The sequence below is a fragment of the Aspergillus ruber genome (genome assembly GCF_000600275.1).
Source record: "Aspergillus ruber CBS 135680 unplaced genomic scaffold scaffold00022, whole genome shotgun sequence".
NCBI classification, from domain to species: domain Eukaryota; kingdom Fungi; phylum Ascomycota; class Eurotiomycetes; order Eurotiales; family Aspergillaceae; genus Aspergillus; species Aspergillus ruber.
This window is the reverse complement of record NW_024467318.1, coordinates 48,351-75,809: the sequence shown is the minus strand read 5'-3', so window position 1 is coordinate 75,809 and position 27,459 is coordinate 48,351. Positions and strand designations below refer to the sequence as shown.

At 49.0% G+C, this 27,459-nt stretch overlaps 9 protein-coding genes across 9 annotated transcripts; 6 read left to right on the top strand and 3 right to left on the bottom strand.

Moving 5' to 3' along the window:
- Positions 1-807: 807 nt before the first annotated feature.
- EURHEDRAFT_460479 (uncharacterized protein) lies at positions 808-3,222 on the top strand (the record flags this gene model as incomplete). The annotated part of the gene is made up of 1 exon (XM_040784654.1): positions 808-3,222. A coding segment is annotated over one exon (2,415 nt), but the record flags the coding sequence as incomplete, so codon positions are not given.
- A 2,327-nt stretch (positions 3,223-5,549) lies between these two features.
- EURHEDRAFT_379301 (uncharacterized protein) lies at positions 5,550-6,401 on the top strand (the record flags this gene model as incomplete). The annotated part of the gene is made up of 3 exons (XM_040779158.1): positions 5,550-5,578; positions 5,654-5,791; positions 5,936-6,401. 3 exons carry the CDS (start codon positions 5,550-5,552, stop codon positions 6,399-6,401), a joined length of 633 nt encoding a protein of 210 aa, XP_040636923.1.
- A 166-nt stretch (positions 6,402-6,567) lies between these two features.
- Positions 6,568-7,484, bottom strand: EURHEDRAFT_404354 (uncharacterized protein; the record flags this gene model as incomplete). The annotated part of the gene is made up of 3 exons (XM_040780304.1): positions 6,568-6,825; positions 6,905-7,175; positions 7,240-7,484. 3 exons carry the CDS (start codon positions 7,482-7,484, stop codon positions 6,568-6,570), a joined length of 774 nt encoding a protein of 257 aa, XP_040636922.1.
- Positions 7,485-7,710: 226 nt separating this feature from the next.
- On the bottom strand, positions 7,711-9,597 carry EURHEDRAFT_504457 (mitochondrial 37S ribosomal protein mS29). The gene is made up of 2 exons (XM_040785812.1): positions 8,850-9,597; positions 7,711-8,801 (listed from the first exon to the last, which is right to left on the bottom strand). Exons 1-2 carry the CDS (start codon positions 9,496-9,498, stop codon positions 7,948-7,950), a joined length of 1,503 nt encoding a protein of 500 aa, XP_040636921.1. The 5' UTR covers positions 9,499-9,597; the 3' UTR covers positions 7,711-7,947.
- Positions 9,598-9,743: 146 nt separating this feature from the next.
- EURHEDRAFT_482880 (ribosome biogenesis protein RRS1) lies at positions 9,744-10,780 on the top strand. Its single transcript, XM_040785525.1, has 2 exons — positions 9,744-9,870; positions 9,927-10,780. The coding sequence occupies exons 1-2, from the start codon at positions 9,809-9,811 to the stop codon at positions 10,525-10,527; spliced, it is 663 nt and encodes a 220-aa protein (XP_040636920.1). The 5' UTR covers positions 9,744-9,808; the 3' UTR covers positions 10,528-10,780.
- A 512-nt stretch (positions 10,781-11,292) lies between these two features.
- Positions 11,293-13,698, bottom strand: EURHEDRAFT_153825 (putative Rho GTPase activator (Bem2)). The gene is made up of 4 exons (XM_040777799.1): positions 13,040-13,698; positions 12,320-12,980; positions 12,173-12,267; positions 11,293-12,122 (listed from the first exon to the last, which is right to left on the bottom strand). The coding sequence occupies exons 1-4, from the start codon at positions 13,566-13,568 to the stop codon at positions 11,452-11,454; spliced, it is 1,956 nt and encodes a 651-aa protein (XP_040636919.1). The 5' UTR covers positions 13,569-13,698; the 3' UTR covers positions 11,293-11,451.
- A 3,556-nt stretch (positions 13,699-17,254) lies between these two features.
- On the top strand, positions 17,255-18,546 carry EURHEDRAFT_414422 (Rab geranylgeranyltransferase subunit beta BET2). The gene is made up of 4 exons (XM_040782429.1): positions 17,255-17,695; positions 17,762-18,213; positions 18,266-18,390; positions 18,445-18,546. Exons 1-4 carry the CDS (start codon positions 17,596-17,598, stop codon positions 18,485-18,487), a joined length of 720 nt encoding a protein of 239 aa, XP_040636918.1. The 5' UTR covers positions 17,255-17,595; the 3' UTR covers positions 18,488-18,546.
- A 595-nt stretch (positions 18,547-19,141) lies between these two features.
- EURHEDRAFT_482872 (uncharacterized protein) lies at positions 19,142-21,173 on the top strand (the record flags this gene model as incomplete). Its single annotated transcript, XM_040785524.1, has 1 exon — positions 19,142-21,173. One exon carries the CDS (start codon positions 19,142-19,144, stop codon positions 20,924-20,926), a length of 1,785 nt encoding a protein of 594 aa, XP_040636917.1. The 3' UTR covers positions 20,927-21,173.
- Positions 21,174-23,575: 2,402 nt separating this feature from the next.
- msh3 (mismatch repair protein MSH3) lies at positions 23,576-27,074 on the top strand (the record flags this gene model as incomplete). Its single annotated transcript, XM_040786514.1, has 3 exons — positions 23,576-24,377; positions 24,447-25,540; positions 25,596-27,074. The coding sequence occupies 3 exons, from the start codon at positions 23,576-23,578 to the stop codon at positions 27,072-27,074; spliced, it is 3,375 nt and encodes a 1,124-aa protein (XP_040636916.1).
- Positions 27,075-27,459: the final 385 nt, after the last annotated feature.

Here is a 27,459-nt window from a genome sequence, read left to right as displayed (position 1 = left end):
AAGCCTATTCGATGAAAGAAACGCCCAGCGCTACAAAGACACAGCGGGCAATCCAAAAGAGCTACCACCATCAACAATCTGAAAGATGAAAGAGAGACACGTTTGAAAGACGACTCACTGGCGGCTACATAACGGCTCAGGATGTTGTTATAGCTCCGGTCCCTGTGGTGGGTAGTTTGATATCTTCGAACCATGGCGATGAGAATGCCTCGAGAAAAAAAATGGTTCGCGATGTCTCTATACTCGAGATCATGACTGTATCGGCACCAGCCTTACACCCGCAATGTTATGAATCTGTTCATCTTGGACATCTTATGACAAAAAAATGAGTAGCATAGCGCGTTTTTGTCCACCGGTAGGAGGACATTGTCCACTCTATGCCCGAGTCCAGCAAACAATAGGTGAACTGACCATCAATGTCCAAGTACCACTCTTTCAACCTGGGAATACCTTAGTTATGTCGGACTTTGTATCCGGGATCTAAAATAGATCCCAATCCAAAATTGACAGTCTCCTTTGTCTGTCGCGTTCGGATGGAACCATTCCAAAGAATCTCTTTTTGACGGTTTTCTACCAGAGTCACGTTGACCAGACTCTCTTTCATCAGATACTCTCTTTGTCAAGTTCCAGGATTTCTATATTTGTACTATATTCGTACTTGATAATATGTTCTGCGGTTGGAATTTATTCCGCTTAACATCGTATGTTCCTCCTTGTCTGACCTTCATTCCTTCTGGATTATACCAAGAAGTTGTGGACTACTTGCTTCTATTGATTTCATCTTTAACTATACATTTGACTTGTGCCATGTCTCATAACCGCAATATATTTTATACCCGCCCTCCTGATAAAACAATCAGGCCCCCGGCATTTCCGCCGCGGCCTGACCTATTCGACGAAGTCCAATGGGCTCCGCATATCTCTGTCGGGGACGCAAAGCTCGCTCGTCAGCTCTGGGAGCTTCCGGACTCGATCCTCGGCCGCGTGAAAGATCCAAATGGCCCTTTTCATCCACGCGATGCTACAGCGATGGATGCCCTGGCGCATAATGTCTATGAGCATCTGATGCAACAGCATTTGATACCACCTTCGGAAGATAACTGGGAGCAAAGATGGGAGAAAACCACACTTCACAACAAAACGTGGTCAGTCCAGGAAATCTTCGACCCTGCAAAGGGGTTACACGCACAATACCCCGATGGCCCCACCCTGATACAGGGACATGATGTATTGAGCGCACCATATTGGACAGTGGACAGGTTGCGAGCAGAGCTGCACAGCCGCGGACTGGATGGTTCAGGACGCGCGACGGATCTTCGAAGGCGTCTGCATGATGACGAGCGCCGATCCCGGGGGTATACTTTCTTACCGAAAAGCGACCTCTCGCATTGGGGTGTGAATAGAAGCAACAACTTCACATTCAAGCTCTCGGAAACAGACTCCCTCAAGCCTCTTGACATGTATACCTGGGCCATCATATTGAGTCCCTACAACCCTGCCTATTGGCTGAGCCGGGCTTACTGTCACTATTTGCAAGCGTTTTTCGACCTCGCAATTGGCGATGCGTATCGAGCACAGCTTCTCTGTGAAGTCCTGAATGATGGCCGACAGCGAAACCGCCAGCCTGGCCTTTATCTGCGGATCTGGAATGCGATTGAGCAGCATATCCTGGCAGATCGTATAAAGTCGGAGACTGAGACGTTACGGGGAATGAACGGAATCAACTCCTTCGTAGCTATAATCCGCAAAGTGCTCCATAATATCATTAGCCTCAGTCTTTCAGCGATTGGTTCCTGGAAGGACTACAAGGTGATGGAGCGTTATCTGCCGGAGAGAGTTATCTTTAGCAACTACCGTGATGCAAGTGCCTTCGAACGCCGACAAAGGGTCCTAGAAGATACGGCCAGAGAATATGGAGGCAAACGGAGCAAAGAACGCCTTTTCTACCACGAAAAAAATGCCGGGAACGTCAACGGCGGGAAAGAGTATCCGTACGGGGCAAACAATAAAAACCGGACCATGAGCGTGTCACTGGAACTCATAAACAACAATGTTTTCAGGGACTATCCAAAGTGCGAGGTTCGAGCGAGTGCTGAAGATGACTCATTGTTTGTCGTAGCGACAGAGGATATTGAGAAAAAGACATTGATCTTTGCAGAGGAGCCTTCGATCCGAGGGCACCTGGGAGTAGCCCAGCTTCCAAGAAATAAAGTTTCTTACGAACCAGAAGAGCTTCGATGTGAAAATTGCCGCAGGCCCATTGATGTTGATGTCCTGGCTCGGTATGATAGTGAAAGCACTACCATCAAGAACGGGACCCATCCAGAAGCCTGCCCCTGTCATCTCCTAGAGGCTAAAGAGCGTTTGTGTTTCTGTCCGTCGGATCCGCAACAGGAAACTACATGCCTCCAGATAGCCCAGGGATTATACCATTACCGGGTCTGTGGAAAGAATTGGGACTGGCTACACGATGCAATGCGTGCTAGGATCACGCCCTGGAAAAGGTCCCATCATTACACCGATCTCAAGGGCCATCTCGAGGACCATATAAATTTCTTTACGCACACGAACGAGAATCACGGAACAGCCCTGAGTCTCCTCTTACGAGAAGTCTTCGATATCACCCTGATGAGACGTATACGGACGGGAGACTCGAATATCATGGCGCACGAAATTGACGAACTAGCCATGCTTGAAGATCCCAAGTCCTGGTCCAATAGCTGGTTTCCGTTTACGTTTGCCGCAAATATCAGAGTCCCGTTCGACATTCTCCTGCAACTGGGCGTCGACATATTCAGCGACCTCTCCTTCGACACCTGGGTCATCCAGACTGTCCTACGGAAACTGATCATCAACGCCGTACCCTGGGACGATAAATGGCGCGGGGACATCGAACGAGTCAAGCGAGAAAGACTTGGTACAAATGGAGAACTGCCAGGCACAACAGCTCAGAAAGCTATGCTAAATGAAAGGAAGAGCTTCGACGTATTTAACCCGGACTTCGAAACGCTGTACCTATTCTCTGGTTTTAGCTTGTTCAACCACGCCTGTAACTACCGAGGAAATAATGCGAACTGGGGATATGATGAGGAGATCCCGAATCGTATGCTTGTGTGGGCTGCTGAGGATATCCCCAAGGGCACCGAGATACGCATCCCATACAAGTACAGGCCGATGTCCTCTATGTCTGCGCAGCGAATCCTTGGGAAAGACTGCCAGTGCCCTCGCTGCCGTGATACCTACGACCCAAACGAAGAAGACGATGACTCCGACGATGAGCACTACGGTGAGAGCAGCGACAAGAACTACGCCCACAACTATGCGCACTACCACAACCACAATAACTACAACAATAGTCCTCCTTACGACCTTCTTGAAGAAAGAGAAGGCGACACGGAAAGCATCCCTTCCGAAAACCACGACCGACAAGAAAGGAACAACCCCGCACGAATCCTACGCGAAGATAGCGGCTCAAATGGACAGCTTAGCTTCAACCAAATGCTTTCCAATCCATACGTGCCTGGGAGCATGGAGTGGCCACGATCATCACAAGTCTCGCCAATCACGGAGCGGGCACAACCAGCGGAGAATATACAGTTCGTGTCATCGTCGCCACGACAGCAGTCATTGGGGTCTCAGAAGTCATCGGAGCCAGAATCATCGCAGCAAGCAGAGCAATCAAAGCCACCAGGACAATCAGACCCAACACAAGCTGTGCTTCCCCCACAACGGCCGCAACCAAAACAAGCACCAGCACGCCTCCAACAACTACAGTCACAAACCAAGAGGAGATGGCCCAAGATGAAGTTTACCCGGCCTGAACTCCATCCTGAAAGATTCTTTGGACGTTATGGTTTCTATCCAGAGAAGTATCCGTCTGGTCCTAAGAGGTCGGGGAATTCTAGGAACTCAAATAATTCGAGTAGTCCGAGGAGCTCGGGTAGTCCGCATGTTTCAGCGGGTTCGAGTTCGAGCAGTAACTCGAATCCGGACCAGTATCGCTATATACCCCATGACCCTAGTCAAGACCGTGATCGAGTTCGTGGCTCGGACACTGGCACAGAACAGGGCCAAGCACAGGGCCAAAACCAAAGTCAGGCTGAGACCCAAAGTCAAGACCACGACGAGACCAAGTATGAAGGCAGTGGATCTAGTCGAAAGCGAACACGATCGACAGAGAATGATGGGGGCTCTATGATTGACCGTTATGTGAAGGCATTGAGATGGAGGTTTTAGACTTTTTTTTTTCTTTTACTTGTTTCTTGGGCTTTTGGAGCGGAGGTACTTTTTTGCATTGTTTCGTTTGCTTCTCTTATGCTTTATGTGTTTGGCATTTTACGACTGTTGATAGTGCATAACTTAACTGTTTTGCTACAAGCTCCGTCCGGTTGCCCGATACAGGTGCCGCTGCTTTTATGAGGGTAGCACACGAGTGCTTTGTGAGTACCCCAGGCCACTCAGGCTGCCCCCGGATACCTCTACAGGCTCAGTGAGTAGTCCAGGAGCAGCTCCTCCTTTCCCCATTTTGTCTCTCATATGACTACTGCTCGGTCTCTAAAATGTGTACAGACTAAAACTTCCTTGTCTATGACACGGCCCATCATTTTAATGAGGGCATCACAAAGGCAAGAGCCAAATAACTTGATTTTACCACTGCATACATTACTATCCAAAGCATGTTTCCTGGTTGGATTAGGCGGAAGTGGAGGGAAGTAATTCCCATCAGGGGTCTACTTCAGAGGCTTTTCGCCCCAATTTTGAATATAAATATGGCATACATGCCTTGATGCTACCCTTACTTCTCACTCTTAACATCTCATCTTGCATGCATCGTCTATTACATCTTTTTTTGTGACTTCTGTGCTTGTATTACGGTCGACCCCAATCGCAGCACTCAAAAATGGGAAATGGCCAATTGTTCTGACATGTAGAAAGCTTCCCAGCTTGAAAATAAAAGAAAAGAACTGCTCGCTATGAACTAGGGGTAGAGCATCAATGAAGACCAGGGAGAGATGTAGATAAAGGGTGTGCAAATATGACGAGTGTCACGGCGCTCTACTAGGATAATGGAACATCCAACTCATGGGTTCTACCTAGGTAGCTATCGACGAGAATAACCAACATGAGGAAGGAAGAAAGAAGGTGGCGCCGTATTTATCAACAAAGCAAACAACTGCATCTCACGTGATAGCCAGCCAACATGACCAGGCCGTCACAACGAGTATGTCTGTCATTTGGACATAAGCTACTCCACTCACATTTATCTATTAGGTTTCTCATCAAGGGGACGAACATTCCTGAAGGCTACTAGGTTGGAGAGGGACTTCCAGCTCCAATACTTAAGTAATTCAAAGAGTTCATCCACAGACTCATTAAGTCTATGGAAGGAGGGCTTGCTTCTGATGGACAACCAACCGATGCACACAATTTTAGTTTGGGCCCAAGAGTTCGTCCTGGACTTCTTCCCATGATCAGACTAATTTCTACTACATAAGCTCACTTTGCTTCCTTGAATGAATGGCTTTTTTAGTCATTTCAGTGGATTGAGCATGAGTTGGCCGAAGAGGAAATACTCTCAGTGATCAGAAAGCTAAAGCATTATAATTTCAAGCTTAATACCTCACTGTTGAGTTTTGGAAACTGATACCATTAGGTTCAGCACTGCCATCTGGAACTCTGGTGAACCCATTTATTCTGGAGCACTTTATCTCCTGGCTCTTGCCCTTGCAGACAACGTCCTCTTTGGGTTGCCATCTCCTAAAGAAGTCTTCGAGCAAAGAATTCTGGAGGGGTAGGACCGTGTTGGAGCTTTTCCAGGGGTTTGGGCGGGATATTAATGAACGGGTGTGGTATTAGTGTTAGATATTAAGATAACATTTCTAACCTTTTTTTTCACTAACCATGAACGCAAGTGCGCGATTGCTAATGAAAGCAGAAAGGTTGTCAACAGCAAACCCCGCGTCCGGTGGTGCCTCGCCCACAGCGCAGACCCCAACCCTCAAAACATCGGGCAATACATTAACGTGCTCAGCCATGCTGGTGAATATGCCTCCACCCCAGTACTAGAGCTCCTAGCCGCACATGGCGGTGACTTCCGGTGTAGCAACGCCTTACACTGCGCCGCGCACGGTAGCGTGGGCTACAGCATGGAGGAGCGCATCGAGGTCCTTGCGTGGTTACTGGAGAAAACCGGAATTGATATAAGCCAACGGAAACACGAGTTCTCGGGCATGAATTCGTGGAGGGATACGATGGAGACGGCGTTGCATTACGCGGTTGGGTCCAATGCACTTGGTTTTATGCGGTTTCTGTTGGAGAAGGGGATTGTCGCTGGATTGAGAGATTTCCAGGTAAGACTGCGAGAGATCCGGAGGTGGAAATGGGAAATCATGAAGTTGTGAAGATTTTGGATGGGCAGTAAATATCTATACGCATATGTTTATTATAATTATTGTTGTTGTTGTTGTTGTGCATTTAACGGTCTTGTGTGAAGAAGACTGATGATAACTATTATATCAGAAAAAGAAACAACTACAGTGCTTAATGTAACTGGTAGCGCCCTGATGATCACCTAGATAAATGTTCCCGAGCCGACGAATCCTCCAACTCATCGTTAGCCAGCTTAGTCGCTGCTGACTGCGTCATAAACCCGGCACAGATGTAGATGATCACCGCGATCACCTCGGGCAGGAAACTGAGCACAATGCGGAGTGCAATAGTACCGTAGCCCAGGGTGAGGGATCCTTTCTGTGTGCACAGGATGATAAGAGTGTAGAGGACGCGGATACCAATGAAGACGAGAGCGAGGCAGACGGAGGAAAGCAGCTGGTTTTGGGGGTGGATAGGTTAGTTTGAACTATACTTGATAATGCAGGCTTTAGATATCATGAAATCCGAAACTCACTAATGTCCCTGCACGGATGACAGCGCCATACTTTGTTCGTGGCGCGGCAAAAGACAGCCCAGCCAGTACGACCAGTATCCCCCATACAGCAGTCAAGAGAGCAATTCCCGCCTTAACCATCTTCTCGGCATTGTCAATTGGCTCGTCAAGGCGCTGGAGTTTTGAGGATCCGATGGCAGCAAGGACGACCCCAGCGGCTACCAGACCATGCACAAGGAATTCGAAGACCACGGGGGCTTTCCAGCCTACAGTGCGGATGCGGTACGTTCTCCTATTTTCAGTCCAAGGTAGTCAAAATCAATATTTAGACTCCAGATAGATATGCCAGCACTTACGCTTCATGTAGGATGCCATTCGTTGCTAACAGCAGAGGTGAGAGTCCCACGCTGGATATAATGCCGGCAGCAGTGCCAGTATTGCTGATCTCCAAAGCACCACCGACAATCCGGATGACACAGAAAATCAACAACAAAAGCCATCCAGCCAAGCCAAAGCGTGCATGTCTGACAAGCAGATACAAAACTGGAATAATCAAGATGGCGTAGATGGCGCACGTGGCGATAGAGAGGGAGTCGGCCATTTTGGTAGAAATTGAGAAGTCAGTGAAGACAAGAGATCCCGGGCGAAGCGACGACTGATATCTTAGACCCTCGTATCGTGGTTGCCTTGCTGCGCCGTGCCCATTTTAGGAATGCAGTGCATCTCGTAATCGACCAATCGCGATGTGTTCGTAGAATCCGTGATCTGTATGGGGCATAAGGAGGCTGTGATAGAGAAGCCCTACAATTCATCAGGTCATTTTTATTCCGGTACACTCAGCCACGATAAAGTCTTTACCAGCGTGATAGTAGCCGTTCAAGTATAATTTCAATCATGAGCATACAGATTTTTTTAATTCCATTATCCATACAAATAAACGAGAAAAGAAACCAAACTGGAACATAAGTAGAATACAGATATTCAGACACATCCATCATCATATGCCATTTAACGGACTTCGATGTGATCACACAAAACCAGGTCATAGCTAAACCGAAAACCGATTAAGTACGCTGAGGGACCCTAAGCCGGCCTGCAAGACGATGCAGCTCCCCAATAATACCACCAGAAGACTTGGTCCACAGCTGCGACACCCACCGGAAGTTCATATACTGGCGAATAAGACCGCTCTTTGCCCAGAACTCCATGTACCCCACGGTGTCCTCGGGCGTGAGACCAGACAGGGGCTGCAGTTCCAATTTACCCTCCTTAGCTGAGGTGGGCTGCGGGGCGGTGAAAGCCTCAATGACGCGCGGGTCCGGGCTCTGGTAAGCGTCTACCTGCGGGAATTCTGGGCTCTTAGGGTTTATTCCCGAGGTGGTGGCTTCGAGTTGCTTGAGGGCGACATCGAAGGAGTAGATGCGCGGGCTGTTGGAGCCGGAGGTGGCGTAGAGGAGGAGGCCGCCGTTGGGGAGAGTGGAATTGCCGTTGACGCCGGGTTTGAGCAATGAGAGGAAATGGCGCACAAAGACGAGGTCGTGGGCGTGTATGGGCTTGAAGTCGGCGGTGCGGTACTTGGAGTTCTGCATCCAGTGCGAGAGGCCGTCCACAGTGACGAGGACGGGGGGACGTGGTGCACTCGTGCTGGTGAGTTCGGCCCACAAGGCTTGGAAGATGGGCCAGGCCACGGCTTGATCCTTGATACCGAGGCCGGTTAGCTGTGCCAAAGTCATGCCGGGCTTGACGAGCGACTTCAGGGCAGGGTGTTCCTGGGAGACTTTTAGGCCGGACAGGACCTTCTCATTGGCCTTGAATGTGCGCTGTAGCAACTGCGAAGTGGCTTGGTTCTGGACGTAGAGGCCGGGGTTGGCGTCATCAAGTGGCGCGTAACCAGTATGCGCGTTGACCAATTCCTGGGCTAAACCTAGTTAGCTTGCATGTCATCAAAATTAGGAAGATTACTCACTCTCAGGCACAGTAAAAACAACCCAGTTCTTGAGAAAACCCATAGCCATAGCCTGCGTCAAAAACACCGACTTCCCCGACCCCACCTTACCAGTAATAACCTTCTTAACAACCTTACCCTGTTCCTCACCCGAAATCTTCTCAAACAACCGGCCCATCTCCAACGCCTCCTTCCTCATAAAAGTTGCCGGACGACGGAATAACCCCCAACCCTGACTTTTCTTAAACGCGTGAACGGACCTCAACTGCTCCAGCATCGACACAGGCAGGCCGACCACCGACCCACGCACGCGCGGGTCTCCCATATTCTCAACGGAAATGTTCTGCATATCCGTCGGCTCCAGAGCATTGGGGTTGCCCAGCACGATGCGATTCCGGAGGGCCTTGCGCTCGCCGATGGGCGGGGGACGGGTCCGCTCGACCGGCTTCTTCCTCTTCATCTTGGCGGATTTGGCCTGACGGTATTTGGGCCCGCTGTCCAAACTGTTGCTCTTCTTTGTGGGGTTGGCATAGTGCGCGGCGGATGTGTGGAATCCGGCTGTTGCTGCTGCTGCGGTTGCGGTGGTGGTGGTTCGAGGGACGGTGGGCGGCGGTAGGAGACTTGCTCGAGGGAGCCGCGAGAGGCAGCTTCGGCAGAAAGCAGAAGCCATTGTTTGACTGCAATGCACTGGCACGGGCCAGTGGTTGACTGTCAAGCAAGCTGCTGCAAATTGGCAGAGTTGGTGGAGGTAATGGGGTAGTATTTTGGTGGAAGATGGTAACTTGGGGAATCGGAGCACAGCAGATTATTTCTGTTACCGAAATGGGTATAGTGCGGCGGCCGCCCTTAAGCGCGCCGGCTCCGCGCTAAAGCGGCGGTCCAAAATTTATCTAGAACCAATTTTTTCGCATACAACTTCCGTCACCAACATCAACTTTTTGACCTGCGCTCTGTTTGTGAAAACAAGCGCCACAATCAAAATGACAGAAGTCGAAATGGCAAACACTCTTACAGCGGGTGCCGACTCGAAGTCTGAAAGACTGTGAGATTTCCTTATCTACAAAAGCCAAGAACCAGAACTAATGCACCGATGAAAAGCCCCGTTACCGTCTCCAAACCCACTCCCTACACCTTCGACCTGGGCCACCTACTCGCCAACGACCCCAACCCCCTCGAACTCCCCCGCGACCAGCCCCTCAACGCCTCGCTCAAAGCCACCGCCCGCGACGGCGTCCAATCCCTTCTCAACCAACTCATAACCACCTGCCCCATCACCTCCTCCACGCAACAAGGCGTGCTGCTCACCCTGCCACCGCCCGCCACCTCGCTTCCTCGGCACAAGCCCCTTCCCACGCCCAAACCACCCACGAAATGGGAGCTGTTCGCGCGCAAAAAGGGCATCGGTAAGTACAGCTCGAAGCCCGGCGCTGCGCTTGCAGATAAGGAGCGGCGCAAAAAGTTGGTGTACGATGAGGAGAAAGGCGAGTGGGTGCCTAGATGGGGGTATAAGGGGAAGAACAAGAATGATGATGATTGGTTGGTGGAGGTTGATGAGAAGGATTGGAAGAAGGAGGAGGATGCTGCTGCGAAGGGCAGCTCAGTGCGGGGAATGTCGAGGGCTGAGCGGAAGGATAGGATACGGAGGAATGAGAGGAAGATGCGGTCGAATGAGAAGAAGGCTCGGAAGGGTGGTAACTAAGGCGGTTAATACTGTTTGGTCTTTTCTTTCTTGTTGGACTAAAAAGGCGTTGGGTTGGAGTCGATGGTTCTTGTTTGTGCTATGTTGAACTATACATACTGCCATTGAGACAAATCAAAAAGCTGTGATTTACTTTCCATCATTTAGGCATTCAGAACAATTACTCAAGTCAAGCAAATTACTGTCATTCTCGATTGAATTGGCCTCGCCTATCATACAAGATTACACCCAGAGCCAATCTAGAAGGGTGCACAAAACAAAAGAAACATTGCAAGGCCGATAATACTGAAACTGAAACTGAAACAGAAAAAAAAAAAAAAAAAAAAAAAAAAAAAAAAAAAAAAAAAAAAAAAAAAAAAAAAGACCATATTCAAGCAGGAAACGATATAAAGCAGATTGCCATCCTATCGCCAAAGCCATAAAAAATAGTAAATGAGAGAGTTACACAGACAAGATAGAGATAAAAAGACAAAAGATACAGAGATACAGACCGACTCCAAAGGCGCCAGGCATGCACTTCAAAACGGCAATGCAGCGAAGAACCAACCACCAGAAAAAGGAAATAGACATGGGTATGCACAGTGAAAAATAGAACCGATAAATCATGTAGCGCAATCGATATCGAGAACCAAGACCAAAAAGAGGAGATTCGAAAATGTTAGTTATAAAAAAAAAAAAGACAAGAAAAGAAAAGAGTACAAGACGAACGCAATCCTGGATATCTTCCGCTGGCGCCAAGCACAATTAAAGAAGAATGAGAGCTTCAAGGTAGGCCAGCCTTTTTCCAAAAAGTAATCGAGTACAAATGAAATGAGAAATGGTTCACGACGACGCAATTCGGAGGTAATGGAGAACAAGGTATCGACGGAAAAGGAAAATCATCAGGACTACGTCCTGTCAGCCAATATGACGAGTGGGTGTCGTTTAAATGCGAATCGGAGAAAGCGGTGGCCCAAGCTCGGGTAGTTGGGAAATGCTCCTAGTGTGGCCGCTAGTTGCACCGGTATTGATTTCCTTTGGCCTTTGTTTACGGCCCCTAGATGTCTCGGGGCGAGAAGGAGGATTCTGTGACTCCTCTTCTGCAGCAGGTTGGCTGCTACCAGAGGACGAGATGGCTCTGTCACTCGCGTGCGGTTCCGATTCAGCTTCTTCCTTGGCCTGTACGGCCGCCTGTTCTTCCTCATCCATCTCTTTTTCAATTTGGACGTACTCCTTCTCCGTCCAACATCCCTGCCAGCAATTCTTCCAATCACAGACCAGGAAGTGGAAGCAAAAGGCATCGATCTTCATGCATGGCTGGAAGCATATGCAAAGATTGCGGTAGTCCATCTTGTTTTGGTCGACGTAGGAGTGGAGGAGGTTAAGATGACAGGTGATGGCGAAGAGAAGGTAGTAGTTGTAGGGTGGCAGCTTCGAGAGTTCATCCTTCAAGAGCTGCGGAGCGGTCGTTGCTCCCTCGCATTTCTCAGCGATCATAGCTTGCGTCTCCTTCGGGAATAACTCGTCGGGTAATTCACGAAGCCATGCCTTGAATAACGAACCGATAGTGTTGATATCGTACAGATCGGGTTCCTCGAAGAGATCGATGTCAAGTTCTGAAACATTTTAGCAACAGCGAAACCAGAATATTAGCAATGAGACTCACCTGTATCAAAGCGTCTCTGCCAGTGTTTCACTTCTTTTCCACTACCAGGCACACGATAGAGGCCTTCCTCTTCACAGCCTTTAAAGTTAAGGTAACTATAAAGTTCATTAGTAAGATGCCTGGCAAGTAAGCTAGCGGCCAACTTACTCCACGCAGCGGTACGGCAAAGCGGGCATCCAAAATTCCGTCTTATCTTTACAGTCTTCAAGTCGCTTCGAGATTCTGGTGCGTCGCGCTTGTTCAATGATAGGCATATTGATGACTGAGCAGACGTAGTTGTCATCGTTGATTAACTCGCGCTCGTTGGTGCTGCCACTCCTGGTGATCTTGCCGAAGAATCCCTTGCCGGCCTTGCCGATACGGTCCGCAGCACCAGTGGAGGACTGCTTGATGTTGTTAAACAACGCAGCGGAGGCACCTGAGACTTGGCTCAACGACGCGGACGGAGCCATTGCACCGCCGAGGTTTTTGTTTCGAGCAGCGCCGTTGCCAAAATCCACAGGGGACTGGGCAGTATAGTTGCGAGCCATCTGATTTCCGGTAGCTTTGACCGGGCGCTCGGGCCGAAATGTCGCAGATCTCGGGGGTTCTGGGAATTCTCGCTTGGCGGTGTCTTCGAGTCTCATGAAGCTCGTGGAAGGGCGTCGGTTGGCGGATCGGTTGGTGGACGAGTCGTCCAGTCTAATCGAACGAGAACGCGACAAGAGGTTCGCAAAACGGGGTTTGTTCTTCTTCACGCCAGGTTCGGTAGTCGAGCCTACCTTCTTGATTCCCAATTGCGAGTTCTTGTCGTCTGAATTGTCCGTGTCTACCGATAAAGTTGGTTAGTCATCTGGCGCGCTCGGACCTTGAAGCATGGAAACCTACTGTCTTCTTGTTGGGCAACGGCACCTAGCAGATCAGGAGATGATTCAGATTGCTTGGACGAAATGGGAGTCTTGCGATCTGTCGAGCTCCCCCGACTCTTCGGTTTGTCACTTGAGGTGTTGGAGCTGTCAGACCGCTGGGCCCGGTGGGACGACTTGGGGGCCTTAAGATTGGCAAAAAACGACCGGGACTGGTCACGGTTATGACGCGGAGTATCCTTGGGGGAAGGTGGGTATTGGGGAATGGCCGTGACACCTGGCGTGGCAGGTGGTTCGGCTGTGTAGGAGCTAGGGGAGCGCGGAATTGTTGGACTAGTGGATTTGGTATTAGAGTCTTGGGTGACAGGACGGATCGTGGTCCCCTTGAAGAATGGCGAGCTCGATGAAGATTTAGGGGAACGGGGTGTCAGGGGACTCGGCCCCTCGGAGCTTTGGCCACCCGGTGACAGTGGAGACGAGATCTTCAAATTCGTCTGTAGGGAGAAAGAGCTTAGATCTAAATTAGGAACGGCCGAGTGTCGCGACGGCATTTTGACTGGTGAGAGAGCGGGAAGATCGTGGGTCTCGCAATGACTGTGGTGGATAGACGTTGCCTAGCACGGCGCGTTAAGGGGGATTGCGGCGACGAGTGAATTGAAAGTGATATATCAGGGCACCGAATTAATGATCCAAGCCTTCAGAGGGACACGATCGGCCGCTTTTCTTATGGCAAGAGTTAGCCAACCGTTCATGCGAGACATATTCCAACGATTTGAGAGAGAAAAAAAAAAAAAAAAAAAAAAAAAAAGAGAGAGAAAGAGAATAAGGGGGGAGGATAAAGACGAAATGGGACATGTACTCCGGATGACGAGAGGATTGGCAGATCCTCTCGTCGTTTAAGAGGTACTGTCTGACCCATCCATAACAAAATGAATCAAAATATATGGGGCCTTACACTTATGTATAAGCCCCTGAGGCATATATTGTTTTCTTGTTTTTTACCGGACTAGTTGCCAGTTTCTCTCAAGTCCCGCGAGATGACGAATGCTTTGTTTTTTTCTGCCTCCCACGTTCAAAAAAAAGAATTGGATGGAAACCAGCCTTTTCCAATTCCTATTTCGTTTCCCAAAGGGCGTATCCGTGTCTGATTTTGTGTTTGGTGAAGTCGTCGGCGGCTGGGTTTGGGGTGGACGGAGGATGCGATGTTGGGGGGGGCGCAATGCAAAAGAGTTCTAATGGAATCGGATCTAAAATCAGCGACATGGCTTTTTGGCAGTGGGGGAAAATGGCTCGAGACAAAGGACCGTGCTGGTACGCAGGCAGGAGGGAGGTGGGTGTGGAAGGCCGAAAGAAGAGAAAGAAGACGCAACAAAAAGGTGCGCACCGCAAGGAGAGCGACGCGAATGGAGGATAGAACAACGTAGGGGTTTTGAATGAAACAATGGAGGGCTATAAATATAAAGCTGGCACTTGATGGATTCCATTGCAGCGAAGAAAAGAAGATCCCCTTGCTGGGAGGAGGTTTCCACCGTGGTGGTTTCAACGAACAATGGGAAATTCGCAGCACCAGCACGACCACTATAGCTCTGCTCGCCACCCACGCACGATGAAAGGATAGACGTGAAAGAAAAAAGAAATTAGACAGAAGATTAGAACATACCAGACTGCACTCATGTTATTATCAAATCCTTCTATCAGATTCGTTCGATATGTCCTGGTTGCTTTTTCTCGTCCGCGTGGTGAACGTCGCTACTGGGAGGGGGAGGGGTGTACGATTATTGACGTAGTGGGACAAGAACGATGGGATTTTCGTGTTGGATTGCGATGCTTTTTTTCCCTTGTTGCCAATCGTCGCGATGATGGAAACACAGTCCGAGGGAAACACAGACGAGGCGCACGAGGGAGGTTGGGGGGGAGAATTGGCGATGGAGGTTGAAGACGTCGGGGAGATCGAAAGGAGAGATGGGATGGAATAGTGCAAGTGCACACACACTGATAGAGTAACCCCAAAAAAAAATCAAATAAAAAAAGGATAATTTGTAGCGATAAAGATTGACGGTTAAGGGTAAATAAAAAGACCAAATAAGAGAGAGCGTAAGAGCGTAAGAGGGGTTCTACTCTGTGTATCCGTAGGTAAAGAGTGGAACGAGGCACGCTCCAGCCAACTACTTTCGTCACAGAAAAGAAAGAGAGAGACGCGCGTGGATTCGATCGGGTAATGTCGTTTGCAATAATAAGATAAACAAGAGTTAAGATGGACAGTTGTCAGGAGATGGAGCACTCTGAGTATCACAGTAAGAAAGAGAGTGCTCCCCAGTGGGGATAGTAGGGTATTATTAGTAGGAATTATGCTCGCAGAACCATGTAATGATCCGAACTTTGTAAGTAATGGTGCCTGTTGAACTGACTTAACTGAATCTTAAAATATTGAGAAGCTAGGTTATGATCACCAATGATTCGTTTGGTCAGACCAGGAGAGAACAAAGGTAACCATGTCTTAATGCTCTTAACTATGACTACTCTGACTACCAGTGTGACTGTCCAGGGTACACTCTATTATGACGAACAGTATGACCATTGTTTTGCGCCCAGGAACAGTACACCGAAAGATCGGAGAGTGGAGGCGGTGAGTGCTATTTGGCCAATAAAAGTCCCGTATGGAATATGAATGGCAGCTGGAGCCATGGACGGGATGATGTACTTTCGACCACCAATCAGAATGTGAGGAGGAGTACGGGGTCAGACTGACACTAGTTCTCGCACATACTCGCCACTAGTCTTTCTTGGGTGAAATAATTGGCATCCGTACGGAGTATGTCATAGTACACAGTATGAGAGCATTTGGTAACAATCCGAGTACATTCGGAATTGCAGAATACTACTATTCAGATGCTATCACAGATTAGATACAGAGTGAAAATATCTTGGAAATACCGTCGTAACACAAAGTACCCTCGTTGCCTAGGAATTGAGCGGAAAACGCTTGGATCAGCTGGTTCCTGAACCCGTCCAGAGACATTGCATCCACGGTTCCATGGGTCCCTTGTGGTAACTATCCAACGGCGTGTGTATTTCATTATTTCCCGCCCTACGAGGTATTTACTCCAACGAAAGAAAAATCAGATAAAGATAATCATCAGTATGGAGTACTCCCTCGAGAACAACGTCGCCATCCGCGGATAACTGAGTAATTCACCCTACGTGCTCCGTAGGTACTCCATACTGTACAATTAACGAGGGGCTTGTGCACCATCGAAACTACCCCTGGATCAGGAACAGAAGCCAAGTGGGGATTCTGCTCAACGCTCGTTGGCGAATTCCGTCATTTACTTGCCTGATCCGGCATAGCAGTAAATTTGCACTTCGGGACTACAATCATTCGAAAATGCTGATTCGACGGACAATAAGAACAACACTGTCGCTCGAACAATGGCAGGACACGTGGGAGGGCTTTGCTGAAAGTGGTCAAGAGTAAACTCTCGTCGCAGTAGCGCATGATTTATGCATATCATAAGAGACTCTACTTGTGCAGAATTTGACTTGACCCCTGATCGGTATCGCCACTTTATTTTTGTACATAGTACTCCGTATAGTACAAAGTACTGATACTCTGTAGAACCAAAAAATGGGCAGAGAATCAATCCCGATTACAGGTACATACGTACTTTTTCCGCGTACTCTGTACTTGTACGCGAGTAGAACTCCGCAGTACGTACTCTGGTACGTACCAGCGTGCTCCATACAGAGTATGTACATACTATTTTGGTGAGCTGCATGACTGCATAACTGTTCAGGGGGAATATTCTGAAACACTTGCCCCGCCGACGACGCTCGTCCCTCCTGTGGCAACACATCACGTGAGTTCTCGGCTATCGGATGTCGGTCGTTCTCTTGATCCGGGCTCCGGTCGTCAAATCACCTCGACTCCCGCAAAACTTTTTTTCTCCTCACACACACAGCACTTACTCACACGTGCCTCTGACACATAAAGTGCGGCACAGCCTGGGTGACGGCATGATTTGCTCGTTAAGTCTTGGTTGATTGATTGACGATCTGACAGCTGGCGTGGCTAGTCGTCGCAATACTTTTGTTTCGTTTTTTTTTTTCTGTGGTTACCCCTCATATGACCCCATACTTACCCGACCACTGTGGCTGGACGAACCAAATCATACAAAGATCAGCCTTCTTGCCACTAACTGTGAAGCTGAAGATTATACTGGGATACCAACATGGCTCTAGTCTCTGGTCCCGGACGTGCTGCTGCTGGGAGTCGATCGGACCTGCAGCTCTATGCTGACAAGCATGTGGCCTATGTAAAGAATCTTGACACTGTGCGTGATTCTTAATATGCCATTCGTCAAGAGGAGAACACGGTTGACGGGTGATGCATAGAGGAGAGACGAGTTGGAGTATTGGCTCACGGAGCATCTACGACTCAATGGCGTCTACTGGGGCTTAACGGCTCTGCATCTTCTCGACCACCCCGAAGCTCTACCTCGTGAGGATTCGATCAACTTTGTCCTTTCGTGCTTGCGGGACAATGGTGGCTTCGGTGCTGCCCCCGGCCATGATGCGCACATGCTCTACACGGTTTCGGCCGTTCAGGTCCTCGTCATGCTCGACGCAGTGGACGAACTGGACAAGCGCGGGCTTGGGGGCAAGCAAAAAGTTGCTTCTTGTACGATATGATCTTTTCTTCATACTATCGTATTCTCACCAGTCACCGTTTGCTAAACCGTCACAGTCATTGCAGGATTACAGGACAAGAAGACAGGATGCTTCGCGGGAGACGAATGGGGAGAGCTAGACACACGTTTCTTGTACGGTGCTTTCAATGCCCTGTCTCTCTTAGGACTCCTTCATATGGTCGATGTTCCCAAGGCAGTTGCCTACATCCATGGATGTCAGAATCTAGATGGGGCATATGGTATCCGTCCTGGAGCCGAGTCGCATGCAGGCCAGGTATTCACCTGTGTAGGGGCTTTGGCGATTGCAGGAGAACTGGGTGCCATTGACAAAGACCGTCTGGCCGGCTGGCTTAGTGAAAGACAGCTGGAGAACGGCGGGCTCAATGGACGTCCGGAGAAATTAGAAGACTCCTGTTACAGCTGGTGGGTTATGTCCAGCTTGGCCATGATTGGTCGACTTCATTGGGTCGATGGAAAGAAGCTCGCTGCATTCATCCTACGGTGCCAGGTGTGTTTAGCCGTAGTGCTTCTGGGGCGATCCATCTACTGACACCTCGCAGGACCCGGAGGCCGGAGGATTTGCTGATCGACCTGGTGACATGGTCGACGTCTTCCATACATGCTTCGGGGTTGCAGGCTTGAGCTTACTGAAGTTCGAGGGTACCAAGGAAGTAGATCCAGTCTAGTGAGTGTCCACTAACAGATCATGTGCCCCTGAAATAGAACTAACGGAAATTAGTTGTATGCCTAAAGCAGTAACATCAAAATGCTTGGCGAAGTAGCCATCATCGTCATTTCAGAACCCTGTTCTTTTTTTTTTTTTTGCAGTTCGTAGGCCACCAACCTCCGCCAATCTAATAACCCGTTCTTCTTTTCAATGGAGTATGGGATACAAGGCAGGAGAAGAAAGAACGCCATTGTTACTTATTCCGCTTCATACCCCTCCACAATGGCCTCGCAGTCGGCTGTTAAGATCCAATGGCACATTCCTGTAAGAATTGATAGATAGTTACAGATTCAATGATAATCGACACATCTACTGATATTGTTCTTAATTCAATTGCTGGTGTGTACATCTAGCTTTTTCGTCCCATCTCGGTGTTCTCCGTAAACGTGACCACCTTCCCGTTTGGGCGGTCCTGCTGCACCTTCCCATCTTCTGCCATCAACCTCTCCCGTTTCCCTTCTCCTTCCTTCCTCGACAGTACTGGACATCCTCTCTCTTTCTCGCTTCTCTCCCCCCTCAATCACTCTTCGTCACTTCTTCATCTCCCGGTGTTATTTGGAACTCCGGGTTGAGTCTTTCTTATCTTGGTGTTTTGTCGTCGTCCTTTTTGTGCTTGTTTCTTGCATGCGGAAGCAGGAGTCAGCATTTCTTATCGGCTGCTTCCCTAGTCGTTTGCCCTTCTCTTCACTTTTTGTTTTGTCTGGTCATCATGGACGCAGATGCACTTTTGTGCAATATCTGTCCCAAACGTCCCTCCTTCAGCGATGTCTCCCACTTATTGACTCACGTCTCCTCGAAGGCCCACTTGTCTAATTACTTCAAGCTCCAGATACGCAGTCAACAGGAACAGCAGGCCGCGGAATTGTTGGACGACTATGACTTGTGGTACAAAGAAAATAACCTCCCCAAGTTACTCTCTGATCGGATGGCCTTGAAGGAAGCCCGCAAGAAGAAGGCACAAGGGAAGAATGGCAAAAGTCATCCAGTTAAGAAAAAGGCCAAGTCCCAAGCTGCAGCTAGCCCGAAGAACCCGGATTCCCCTGCTCATCCGCCATTGCCTACCGTACTTGACCCTCGTCTGTCGAACCCGTTTATGACCACAAGCAATACTGCTACCAACGAGGATAATATGCTCTATGCAGGCTACACCCGGCCGGCTACGCCTCTGAATCATGTTTCCCATGCCCATCCGTTACCGGTGACGCCCCCAAGACCTATCCCCACGCCGTGGAAACAGGAATGCGAGTCTGAACCCGATGACGACAGCGGGGTGTTCTTGCAAAGCATACCAGCTTGGGATATGAGATTTCACGGTAGCATGGACACCAGCTTTTCTCTATTGCGTCGATCTGTTAGCTATGACCCTTTCGTTGAAGACGACGATTGTTTCGATTCTCCGCGTACCACCGAGGCAGAAAGGGAGAGGGCAGATGAGATCACGAGGTTGAAGGGTGTTTTATGGCCCGGGATGGATATCTTCGACTCTGCCACAGAGCCGATGAAACGCAAGCGAAACCAGAAGAAAGACGAGAGCGTTTTGAGGAGGATGGAAAAAACCTCGATGGGAGTGCAACCGACGGAGCTTGTCTTCTCTCCCACAGGTATACTGCGGAAGCAACGTGTGATATCAGGAGATGTGGATGACGGCAGCCCTCTCCCTGGGGAGACTCCGATTCCCAAACGTGTTCCTCGCCCAAAGCGGGTCCTTTCTGAGACTGATCCCAACACCCACCGTGTCCAGACTAGAAAACGGTCTAAGAAGTCTACCGAGAATGGCTCTAGCAAGAAAGCCCGAGTACAGCCTCGACGAAGTACTCGTGTTCTCAAACCCAGCGCCCCTCGGTTTCTCATGTTTCGTGGTGTCGACCATCGCCCATCGCGCAGGGTCGATGATGATGACGATTTCGAATTGACCCTCAGAAAGCAGGGACCGAAGCCTCGCAGGGGGTTTTCGGTTTTCCTGGATGAACCGAGCAATCACGATATGAGTGCCCAGGAACCTGATCAGCCTGAACCGGGGCCTGAGATTTCCGTCGTCTCTCGTGGGAATGATCTACTCTCGGATTCCCTTCAATCAACTTCTAGCGCTCATGGTACGAACCTCATGCAAGGACCCGGTAGCACTTCTACAGGCAAGGGGGACATCGAGCCACTTTTGGATGTGTCTGAGAGTCTTGACAGTCCTTTTGATTGGGATTCCCCCAACTCAAACCAGCACTATACTAGTGACGCTGCGTTTCCGCCGCAGTATTTCTTTGGTGATGAGCCACGGGTCGGACTCGGTCTGTTTGACGATCACGACCAGATGCCAACTCTATTGGCGGCCTCATTGCCGAAAATGCCCGATGAAGATCATATATATCCCATGGGTACCCAGTCTAGCAACTACAAGGAACCGTCTGTGTTTCGTGATCTCTCACCCAACGCAACTATCTCTGACATGGAGGAAGAAGAGTTTGAACAATTCTGTTTGAACGGATGCCCTTCATCATAGGCGATCCTTGCTTACTATGCACCCCCACGACTATTCCGCTATACTTCTTGTATCATTCGCAACGTGAAAACAATGGCGCAGGAGCTAAGGCATTTGTATTTGGACTTTTTTGACTGATCAACGGCATTGAACTTGAGCATATAGCATTAGCATGTTTTATTATACCCACATCGGAGAGAGCATTGAGATTACCCATTTTGTTTTAGCAGCTTCATTATAATTAGCATATTGACAATACGAATGCAGGATCCATTAGTTACTATCAATTGATCTCTTTACCTAACCAGTTAGTTTTGTTTTTCTTCTATGGAGGTTCAAGCACTACTCCGTACCTATCAGAATATATATATATATACGTACGATTGATGCATGAACGAGTGATCTCATATACTATACAAGGTATAATATGAGATATCTGTAGTAAAAAGTCCAGTCATGTTTACCAATCCAAAATCACAGTTCTGTGTTTATAGAACAACGTACCAGCTAGTACATACTCCAACTAACGTAGGTGCATAGCGAACGACGCAGCATAGCGAACGCCGCACAATCCAACTTAAGTCACCACACCGAAGTTCTTTGTATAATTTCTCCACGTACAACCATGGAATCTACTAGCAGAGAAAACCGATTATTCTTTGCCCTCCAGACATTCAAAAATGGTAATCAACAAAGTGTACAATCTATTGCCAAGATCTGCAATGTCAGTGAAGCAACCTTATATGCACGACTCAAAGGCCGACAATCTCGACGCGCTTTGCCAGCCAATTCGCGAAAATTAACCGACTTAGAAGAATCAGTGCTTATTCAAGAGATAATAGACTTGGATTCACGAGCATTCCCTCCCCGGCTTCATGGTGTTGAAGATATGGCCAACTGACTGCTTACTGAACGCGACGTGCCATGTGTTGGACCACACTGGGCTTCCAACTTTGTTAAGCAACAACCACAGCTCCAGATGCGTTTTACGCGTAAGTACGACTACCAGAGAGCCAAGTGCGAAGATCCAGCTATAATTATGGATTGGTTTCGGCTCATTCAAAATATGGTGGCCAAGTACGGCATACTGGAGTCAGATATCTGGAACTTTGATGAGACTGGTTTTATGATGGGAGTAATCTCGTCTGCAATGGGTATAACAACCTCAGATGGTCGTGGAAAAGCAAAGATGATGCAGCCTGGCAATCGTGAATGGGCAACAGTCATCCAGGGGGTGAATTCTCGAGGCTCAATGATACCACCTTTTATCATTGTTGCTGGGCAATGCCATCTCTCAACTTGGTATCGTGATAGCTCCCTGCCATCTAATTGGGTCATTGGAGTCAGTGACAATGGATGGACTACAAATGAGCTTGGCCTGGAATGGATAAAACACTTTGACAAATATAGTCGACATCGTACAACAGGTGCAAAACGTCTATTGGTGCTAGATGGGCATGAGAGCCACCACTCAGCTGGTTTCGAGCACTACTGCAAAGAGAATAATATTGTGACTCTTTGCATGCCTGCTCATTCATCTCATTTGCTCCAACCACTTGATATTGGATGTTTCAGTCCACTAAAGCGTGCGTATAGCAAGGAGACTGAGAACTTGATTCGGGGGCATATCACCCATATCACTAAGATTGAGTTCTTTGAGGCATTTAAGGCCGCATTCTTTGCCTCGTTTAGTGAAAGAAATATACAGTCAGGTTTAGTCCCATATAACCCAGATACTGCGATTTCTAAGCTAGATGTCAAGTTACGCACACCAACACCTACTGGACCACCTCCTGCGATTATGGACCTTTGGATTTCTAGGACACCACAAAACCCAGTCGAGGCCACTTCGCAATCTGAGTATATTAAATCCAGAATTGCCAATCACCAAAATAGTTCACCAACCTCAATTTATGGTGCTATAGACCATATTGCGAAGAGTGTAAAGTCAGTTATGCACTCAGTGGCTCTCCTCAAGGACCGAGTTACAACACTTGAAGATGCGAATCGTACATTAAGCAAGCGCCGGAAGGGAAAGACAACACATATACAGCATGGAGGAATACTAAGTCTGCAGACTGGCAAAGGTATACTGGATCAAGGAGATATAGATCGCCAGCTAGCTGAGGAAATCCATATGAAGGATGATAGTCTGAAGCGTGTGAAACCAAGAAAACGATGTTGTGGTAGCTGTGGCAAGCCTGGACATAATGCACGCACCTGTCAAGAAGATGAAGAGGTATTTGATGGATATAATTCTGACTAGACTTAATTGGTTATCTGTGTTGTGGCAAATTACGGTCGTGAACAATATCATGGTGGTGGTTAGGTGCGTCGTTCGCTATGCTGCGTCGTTCGCTATGCACCTACGTTACTTAAGTTAATTTATAGGGCTGATTAGATAAGCGAAATCGCCATCGCGACAATTCAGCGCGTTGACGCGTCAAGCTCTGCGGTTCCTGTCAGAGCATCTGTACAGAGTACATTTGTTGAATTCAAAGAAACCGTTCATTTGACCGTTGAACGGCTCTTTACCGCTTACTACTAGACTAAACCCATACAAGCCACCTCGCAAGGGATCAAACCATCCCGCATCTCCCTTGCAATGCCCATTGCTTAATCACCGCAACCAACCAAACCCGCCAATCGCTCTATACAATAAATACGAAAATGCCACAACCCCCATCGCAAGGACCCGCGTCATCGCCACCAGATCGGAAGCGGAAGCAGCCCACGATCGCTAGCTTCTTCGGGAAAAAGCCGTCTTCGTCGCAACAATCGCCGAGTGGCGTGGGTAGCCAACCGCAACCGAAGCCGAAAGAGCGGGAGAATGCGCAAGGGGATAAGGAGAATAAGGATCGAGTGGTTAAAGAGAAGGAGGATGAGGATGAGGATGAAGATGAGGACGAGGAAGTAGTGGCGCCGGCACCGAAGCGGGCAAGGGTTAATGGGAGCCAGGACTCTGGCCGGAAAGCGTCAACCGCAGAGGAACAGGATCCGGTGGCTGATGTGAGTCAAAAGACAGATTTATCGAAGTTTACGAGTTCGCCTGCTGGGGAGGCTGCGGAGAAGACGCAAGACGCCGACGCCGACGATCTGGAGGCTAAAAGACGCCAGAAAGAGAAGGAAAAACTACACCAGAAATTCGTCAAAAGACTCGGCGGAGCAGATTGCTTGATAGGCATCGGAAGCGATCCAGCCAAAGACACCACCGGAGGCACCGAAGAAGCCGTCGAAGCTGAAGACGATGAAGAACCAGCGAAACCGGCACCCAAAGGGAAGGCTACGAAAAAGGGCGGGAGTAAACTGACGCCGTTGGAGAAGCAGGTTATTGATATAAAGAAGAAACATATGGATACGATATTGGTAGTGGAGGTTGGGTATAAATTTCGATTCTTCGGGGAGGATGCGCGGGTTGCGGCGAGGGAGTTGAGTATTGTTTGTATTCCGGGGAAGATGAGATATGATGAGCGTATGTTCCCTCTGACCCTATATTACTGCTTGTGGTGGGAGATGGCTAATCGTGGTTTTTGCTGAGCAGATTCGTCCGAAGCGCATATTGACCGTTTTGCATCCGCGAGTATCCCCGTCCATCGACTGCACGTACACGTGAAGCGTCTTATCACAGCCGGATACAAAGTTGGTGTGGTTCGACAAGTCGAAACAGCTGCGCTGAAAGCTGCCGGCGACAACCGCAATGCACCGTTTGGCCGCAAGCTCACTAACCTCTATACTAAGGGTACATATATCGATGATGTGGAGGGAATGGAAGGTCCTGCTCCTGCTGCTTCGGAGGGGTCTCCGGCAACCGGATACCTGCTGTGCATCATAGAGACAAATGCAAAGGGCTGGGGAAATGATGAAAAGGTGCACGTGGGGATTGTAGCTGTCCAGCCGGCTACGGGGGATGTGATTTACGATGACTTTGAGGACGGCTTTATGCGGAGCGAGATCGAGACGAGGTTACTTCATATTGCTCCGTGTGAGCTTCTCATAGTGGGTGAATTATCCAAAGCCACCGAGAAACTGGTTCAACATCTCTCTGGCAGCAAGTTAAACGTCTTCGGCGACAAGGTCCGCGTCGAGAGGACCGAGAAGAAGAAAACTGCAGCCGCAGAATCCCACAGCCACGTCTCAAGCTTCTACGCCGAGAAAATGAAGTCTAGCAACGCCGCAGACGATGCCCAAGCAAGCAACCTCCTCCAGAAAGTCCTCAGTCTCCCCGAACAAGTCACCATCTGTTTGTCTGCAATGATCTCACACATGACCGACTACGGCCTCGAACACGTCTTCGAATTAACAAAATACTTCCAACATTTCTCTGCGCGCTCGCATATGCTTCTCAACGGAAACACACTAGTCAGTCTGGAGATTTACCAGAACCAGACTGATCATTCTGCGAAAGGGAGTTTATTCTGGACGCTGGATCGCACGCATACGCGGTTCGGACAGAGGATGCTGCGGAAGTGGGTTGGTCGGCCCTTGTTGGATAAGGAGAGGCTTGAAGAGAGGATTAATTCTGTGGAAGAGTTGATGAGTTCAGAGAGGACGGCATTGGTGGAGAGGATTAAGGTGTTGTTGGGGAAGATTAGGAGTGATCTTGAGAGGAGTTTGATTCGGATTTATTATGGGAAGGCAAGCTTCTTTCTCCCTTAGACCATCGATAAATCTTGTTAACAGGCGATGATAGTGCACTCGACCGGAACTCCTTACCGTTCTGCAGACGATGCAGATGATTGCGCAGGAGTTTTCTGATATCAAGTCCCCGGCTGATACTGGATTCAAATCTTCTGTTGTCCGCGAAGCTCTGGCATCGTTACCAACTATTCTGGAAGATGTGGTATTCTTCTTGAATAAGATCAACATGCACGCTGCAAAGAGCGACGACAAATATGCATTCTTCCGCGAGTCCGAAGAAACAGAAGAAATAAGCGAAGAGAAACTAGGCATAGCCAGCGTCGAGCACGATCTAGCAGAGCACCGTGCCGTTGCTGGTGAAATGATAAGCAAGAAGGTCGACTACGCCGCCGTAGCTGGAATCGAATATCTCATCGAAGTCGAGAACAGCTCCTCAACGATCAAAAAAGTTCCCGCCTCATGGGTCAAAGTCAGCGGCACTAAAAAGGTCTCACGCTTTCATACCCCCGAAGTAATCCAACTCCTCCGCCAACGAGACCAGCACAAAGAAGCACTAGCAGCAGCCTGCGACAAAGCATATATTTCCCTCCTTGCAGAGATATCCACCCACTACCAACCCTTCCGCGACAGCGTTCAATCCCTCGCAACACTAGACTGCCTCATCTCCCTCGCCACCATCGCCAACCAACCAGGCTACTCGAAGCCCGAATACACAGACGAAACATGCATCTGCGTCGAAAAAGGCCGTCACCCCATGGTCGAACAACTCCTCCTTGACACCTACGTCCCCAACGACATCGACTTGGCCTCCGACCAAACTCGCGCTCTACTAGTTACAGGACCAAACATGGGCGGAAAATCAAGCTATGTCCGCCAAATCGCACTGATCGCCATCATGGGCCAGATAGGCTCGTATGTCCCCGCACAGTCCGCAAAACTGGGCATGCTCGACGCCGTATACACGCGCATGGGCGCGTTCGATAACTTGCTCGCCGGTGAGTCAACATTCATGGTCGAGTTATCCGAAACAGCAGATATCCTCAAACAAGCGACCCCGCGGTCACTAGTTATCCTCGACGAGTTGGGTCGGGGTACGTCCACACATGATGGTGTTGCCATTGCACAGGCTGTGCTGGATTACATGGTCCGCTCTCTTCGCAGTTTGACATTGTTCATCACGCATTACCAACATCTATCGAACATGGTGCATTCCTTCCGCGACCATGAACTCCGTAACGTGCACATGCGCTTCACGGAGTCCAGGACGAACACAGAAGAAGAAGAGGAAATCACTTTTCTCTACGAAGTAGGCGAGGGTGTTGCGCATCGGAGTTACGGGTTGAATGTGGCACGTTTAGCGAACCTCCCTGCTCCACTACTGGATCTGGCGAAGAGGAAGAGCGCGGAGTTGGAGGAGAATATTAGGAGGAAGAGGTTGAGGGGTTTGGTGAGTGCTGTTGGGGAGGTGTTGGCGGAGGATGGGAAGGATGGGTTGATTGAGAGGTTGGTTGGCAGTGCAGAGCAGTTGTAGTGATATGATTTGTTTGTTGTCCGTTGTTTAGCGGTTGGGGTTTACTGTATATTATGCATATGGATATATCTTTACAGAGTTCAATACTACGACTATTCGAACCAGAGCGAGTAGCGTTGAGGGATGTACCATATTGAGAACACCCGATTTCAATGTCTTAGGCGCAATGGGACGTAGATGGGAAATATGAACCGAGATCTGGTCGATCATAGATCGATTGTCGTTCCATTACCAAAATGTTCGAGAATTGTGACACCCAACCTCCTTTCAAGTTGGCGAGTGCGTGTAGAGGAAATGCGTGGACGTAAATCAACTTCTCAAATCGTACCCATTCTTTTCATTCCTTTTCCCACTGAATAGCCCACAAATTCCCATTCCTTTTCTC

Bases quoted from the DNA above. Each gene is read 5' to 3' on its own strand.
- EURHEDRAFT_153825 (XM_040777799.1), bottom strand. From the start codon at position 13,568: ATGCCGTCGCGACACTCGGCCGTTCCTAATTTAGATCTAAGCTCTTTC. The intron at 12,981-13,039 runs GTAGGTTTCCAT...CTTTATCGGTAG, and splicing joins CGTTGCCCAACAAGAAGACA to ACACGGACAATTCAGACGAC. The intron at 12,123-12,172 runs GTGAGTCTCATT...AAAATGTTTCAG, and splicing joins GCAGAGACGCTTTGATACAG to AACTTGACATCGATCTCTTC.
- EURHEDRAFT_482880 (XM_040785525.1), top strand. From the start codon at position 9,809: ATGACAGAAGTCGAAATGGCAAACACTCTTACAGCGGGTGCCGACTCG. The intron at 9,871-9,926 runs GTGAGATTTCCT...ACCGATGAAAAG, and splicing joins GACTCGAAGTCTGAAAGACT to CCCCGTTACCGTCTCCAAAC.
- EURHEDRAFT_414422 (XM_040782429.1), top strand. From the start codon at position 17,596: ATGCTCTACACGGTTTCGGCCGTTCAGGTCCTCGTCATGCTCGACGCA. The intron at 17,696-17,761 runs GTACGATATGAT...AAACCGTCACAG, and splicing joins CAAGCAAAAAGTTGCTTCTT to TCATTGCAGGATTACAGGAC. The intron at 18,391-18,444 runs GTGAGTGTCCAC...AACGGAAATTAG, and splicing joins AAGGAAGTAGATCCAGTCTA to TTGTATGCCTAAAGCAGTAA.
- EURHEDRAFT_504457 (XM_040785812.1), bottom strand. From the start codon at position 9,498: ATGGCTTCTGCTTTCTGCCGAAGCTGCCTCTCGCGGCTCCCTCGAGCA. The intron at 8,802-8,849 runs GTGAGTAATCTT...AACTAGGTTTAG, and splicing joins TGTTTTTACTGTGCCTGAGA to CCCAGGAATTGGTCAACGCG.